The 5,322-nt window shown below is 47.3% G+C and overlaps 1 protein-coding gene across 1 annotated transcript in view; it reads right to left on the reverse strand.

Moving 5' to 3' along the window:
- Positions 1 to 2,366: 2,366 nt before the first annotated feature.
- Positions 2,367 to 5,322, reverse strand: part of LOC123057342 (wall-associated receptor kinase 1) — a 6,680-nt gene continuing 3,724 nt past the window's right edge. Inside the window, exon 4 of the mRNA XM_044480368.1 lies at positions 2,367 to 3,555. Coding sequence (XP_044336303.1) covers positions 2,367 to 3,555 — 1,189 coding nt within the window. The remainder of the gene's footprint in view (positions 3,556 to 5,322) is intronic.

The following is a 5,322-nucleotide window of genomic DNA, read 5'->3' on the forward strand; positions in this document are numbered from 1 at the left end:
CGCCGTTGCATTCCCCGTCGCCGGCGCAGTGATGCCGGTCGTGGCCATAGGCCGCTCCTCCTCCTCCCCCTTCCCCCGGCCATCTGGGCTCGGTTCCCCTTGAGGCAGTGGTCGCCGGCGGTTCTGAGGTGGTTGGGCTCATGGATCTTGTCCAAGACGTGACCTTTGGGGCTTCTCGCGGTGGTCCGGTGGCGGGGCGGCGGCCCTGGCGGTGGGAGTCGCGTGGGTCGTAGGCGGACTGCGCGACTCGGATGCGGGCGTGCAACCCCGGCCGCTTGGGTGGCATGGTTGCAGGTGGTTGGCGGACCGGGAATGCAGCGGTAGGGTGGAGCACCGGGGTTCATCACTTACCTGTCCATACACGGGTCGACGGTGGCGGCGTCCGCGGATGTCGTGTTCCTTCCTGCAGGCTCCGTCGTGGTGCTCTCACTCCTCTCGTCGTGTTCCGGGTGAAAACCTGATCTTTGGATCGGACGATGGCGACGGTCCGTGGTCGTGCCCTTCTTGGAGGCATCGTTTTGGAACCCTCGGTCCAGCGTGGTCCGTTGCACTTCTTTTCGGACGATCTCTCATCTTGATGGTGGTCTCCTTCGGCTACAAGCGGTTCTTTTTGCTCATTTCTGTTGATTCTTGGTAGTCGTTGAAGTTGTGTGTCAGTGCCCGGCATTCTTGTATCTTGCCTTGGGTTGTGTGGCGTGTATTTGTATCGGTTACTTGGATGTAAGTGTTGGTGCTTTATTTATAAAGCGGGGGAAACCCTTTTTCTTAATCGATCGCCAAATCTTCTAGTTGGCCTAAGTAATAGTAACTGAATACATCTCCAATTTTATCTGTTGTTTGCCTAAGCTGCAACCAAGAGCAGAAAGTAAAAAAGTGGAGCACCGGAGATGAACTGCAGACACAGAATCAAGTAAAGAAAACTACAACAGGAAATGAGCACCTGTGGCTGTACATGGATTTCATCTGAAGAGCTGAACTGAAGAGATTAGAACCCAATGCGTGGGCAAGATTGGTCAATCAATCTCTTCTCAGGAAGCATGTCCAATCAATTATTCAAAGGCCTCCGCTGCCTGCTCCAAGGACACTGGAGGCGGAACATGGAGAGGGCGTGAGCGACCGTCATGGAGGTCGAGGGCACCAAGACCAACAGGAGGGAGGCTAGGTGCCGTTCTCGGGTCTCACGCCCATGCCGCGGAATGGTGGGAAGGATGAATGGAAGAGACTCAAAGTTATGTCAGGTAGGAGAGCACGGAGTAGGAGGTGGCGAGGCTGGCGCGGGCGGCGTGGGAGGGGCGGGGACGCCATGGACCGCCGTGGTGGAAGAGGGAAAAGAGAGAAGAAACTGGTCGCCGCGTATTGGGTTGGGCTCTCGTGCCCAGCGTTGGCCGAACCCCATACTGCAGCCCATGTTCAACCTGACCCTAAAAAAAGCAAGAAAAAATAAACCATGTTCAACCGTTCTTGTGCCGCTCGGTCCGTTTTGTAGAGTAGCTGCCTCCACTTTCCCAACTAGACATCCTGGAAATCTTTAGCCCCTTTTCAGTGCTCCATGCTGTACAGGTGCTAAGCATGACACATAAAAAATAACATAGCACACTAATTAAGAAGGAGATACTCAGAAGGCTAACAATTAGCTCAAGATAAAGTGGGGACATCAAAGTAAAAAAACTCACTGCTGGAGATAAAGTAGATACTTATAGCGAACCAACTAAAACGATAACAGAAATGAGCATCTGTACATTTTTCTGGAACAAATGGATTCATCTCAAGAACTGGAGAGAACCCAATGCCTGAGATTGTTTCGACATCCTCAATTTCAGCAAACAAAATATGCATCGAATTCTTCAGACAACTTTGCTGTCTGACACTGGAGGTACAAGTTGGAGAAGGGCAGCAGCGGTGTGATGGGCACCAACGAATTTTAGAGCTGGATATATAGTGCATTCTCCTTCTATTTCCCGAACATGTATACGAATGCCTGTCATATTTGCACAGAGAGAAAAAACTCGAACCTTATATTTGTATTAAAAGAAGCGCCAAGAAAACACAGCAGTGTACTAACGGTGGCAACGACAAGACGGCATGAGTGCTCAAAATCATTGCTAATATAATCCACTACATCTGTTCTAGACATCTCAGCAACACTATGCATATGACAGCAATTCACTACACATCTCAGGGTAACAAAATTCAGTCTACATATAGTATTAGCAAGCATAATTTCAACCGAGAAACTGATACAATCATGATGCCTGAAATCATGACTTATTACAGTACCAACCTAACTAGCCTATAATACAGGTTCTAGCAACAGTTCATAAAAGAGGGAAGCAAATTATCCATTATTATAAGCTCAATAGCCTCATCTAACGTGGTAGGCTAGCAGATGACAAGAACTCTGCTTCCAAGCTATAGCGTCGTTGGCTACCTCCTGGCCGTACAGACGATTGCCGAGAAGATCTACTCCTTCGAGTCAACGGCCTCGGTTGCATCTGTTCTCCATTTCTCGGATCAGGCTGAGATGAGTTCATCCGTTTTGTCCGTAGAGTCTGTAGTTCCGTCTCCACCTGTTTCATGGTGGGTCTTTCTTCACCACGCAGACTTAAGCACCGCTCTGCAAGAGAGACGACACCGTTGATCTCTTCCTCAGTTGCCTCCTCTAGGACCTGGGAACTAACAATACCCGTGATTCTCCCCTCACTGAACTCCTGGAGAAAATAGCTTGACAAGCCCTTGATGGTGCCTGATTCACTTGTAAAAACAGGCTTCTTTCTGAGAAGCAACTCCACTAGTACCACACCAAAACTGTAGACGTCGCTCTTCCCGTTCAGCTGCCTGGTATAGAAATACTCTGGATCTAAGTACCCAAATGTACCTTGCACATTCGTGACAATGTGTGTCTGATCAATCGGAACCAATCTGGACGCGCCAAAATCTGAAACTTTGGCTGTGTAGTTCACATCTAAGAGTATATTTGAGGACTTCACATCATGATGGAAGATTGATATCGAAGCTGAAGAGTGGAGATAAGATAGAGCCCCTGCTGTTTCTACGGCAATCCTTAAGTAATCACCCCAAGACAAAGAAAGGCCAATGCTTGAATCGGCATGAATAACCTGAGACAGTGAGCCACTGGATACATAGTCATACACCAACAGTGGAACCTCGGTTTCGAGACAACATCCAAAGAGCTTCACGATATTTCTGTGATTTATCTGAGAGAGGACTGCGACTTCATTGATGAATTGACTGATCTCACACCGCACAATGGTCTTAGACTTTTTTATTGCAACGACACGCTGATCAGATAATATGCCTTTGTAAACCATGCCATGGCCCCCACGGCCGATAATACGTGTAGGATCAAAGTTGTTTGTTGCCTTCTCCAGCTCTTCTAGCAAGAAAATCTTAGTATTCTCATTTGCAGTTTCATCAGATGATATCAATGTTTCTAGGAGAAGACCTTGGTTCTTCCGGAAATAATTCTTCCGTGATAGAAAGAAGCGAGCAACCGAGAGCGCCAACTTCTTCGAGTTGGTGCGATGGTGGAGAAGGCTGCGGAAAAAATGGGCGCAACTTCCCTAAGTCCCTAACACTTGTTGGTGCTCTTCAGTTCAGGTGATGAATCCACTTGTTGCCCATGAGGCTCAACCACGTGAACCATGTCTGGGTTTGTGGTGGCCATAGCTAACAACAACCTAGGGAGTCGGTTGTATGCTTCCTCCCAATTGCCATACAATATCTTGAATGCGGCTTGCTTTGCCTTCCATGCCTTGCCGTACTTCACCTTGTAATGAAAGATGGCTTTCACAAGGTCAATGACACTCTTGATGCTCATTGTTGGAAGTGTGGATATTTGGTTGGAAAGCCTATAAGCGATGAACTCGGACGTGAGTTGTCTGTGTTGTTGGTACACAAGCTTGCCATCCGCATTCTTGTGCCGGCACATGTGATTTGGTAGACAACTCACTATGCGCCAAGTGGGACCTCCTTTCCATGGCCTTGCACACACAATCCATGGACAGCTTGGCACTTCACATTTGACCGTGTAACGCACATTGGCGTCCGAGTTGGCCACTTTATGTGGACGATAATGCGTAACCGAGTAGTTATCGAGCCACATCTTCAATTCCAAGAAGGATTGAAACTCACAACCGGGATATATCCCGTTCTTGTCGTCTTTCAAATCACGGTGAGAACTTGGCATAGCTCCAAGAGATATGCATTTGCCACCATCCACAACGGCTTCATCCGCGAGACTAAGATCCTTGAACAATGGTGTCTTGTGATCCCGCCCGAATACCTTCTTGAATGCTTGGGCCTCCTTCGGTGTGAACCCCTCCTCATCAACTTCTTCATCGGGACCATCGTCATCCGAGTCCGATGCATATGCACGGGAAAAAGGGATGGATTGGTCCATTGTCTCTTGCACATGATATTGGTCGAGATCACCCACATTGTTGTCATGGAGATCAACTTCGTTGTCATCCTCCTCGTACTCATCATTCTCCTCTTCAAAACCTTCATTTTGGTTGTTTGGAGTCGGGCTCAATGTTGGCCAATCTTGTTGCGTGAAATGAGGTTCACTCATTTGATCTTGGTTCATGGGTGGTGGAGTGCTAGCAACCAACGGGGAGGGGTTCCGGTTCAAGTCCAAATTCAAAGTAGACTCAAGCTTCTTGGAGGCAAATAACTCAAGAGCCTTGTCTAGAGATTCGGCAACCGTCTCCTTGTATGCAACCCAACGTTGCTCGGAGTTCACACGCATTGTCTTCCAACGGATGTGCATTCCAAAATCAACATTATGCCTTCCCACGAACTCAACAACGTCACTTGGGTCCATCCAATTCAAATCCTTTCTTACTTGGTCCAAGAGCTCCGCATAGCTTGGACTACTCTCAAATACCATGTCAAGCTCATCCGGGTCCGGCTCAACATTGCCTTTCAAAAAGGCCTCTTTATCCACATGATGAACATAAACACATGTTCTCCCCATCCCTACAATAATAAAAAACACACATATATCAAGTAAGTACTTAACAAAAAATATTTGCACAAAATACATATGCCATAACATATATATGAATTAATAACCCTAACCCCCACTTAACAATAACCACAACCCTAACCATAGCATAACCCTAACACCAACATCAAACACACATAACTCTAACCCTAGCATACTATGAAAGCCTAACCAACCCAAATTAGCAAAGAAACATAACATGATTCAATACAAATTTGCAAATCCAAGCCAAAACTAGGGTTTCCCCAAAGTAGCAATATTTGAGCAAATGTGACAATTCCTATGGATGAAAACGA

The sequence above is a fragment of the Triticum aestivum genome, chromosome 3A (assembly GCF_018294505.1).
Source record: "Triticum aestivum cultivar Chinese Spring chromosome 3A, IWGSC CS RefSeq v2.1, whole genome shotgun sequence".
NCBI lineage: Eukaryota > Viridiplantae > Streptophyta > Magnoliopsida > Poales > Poaceae > Triticum > Triticum aestivum.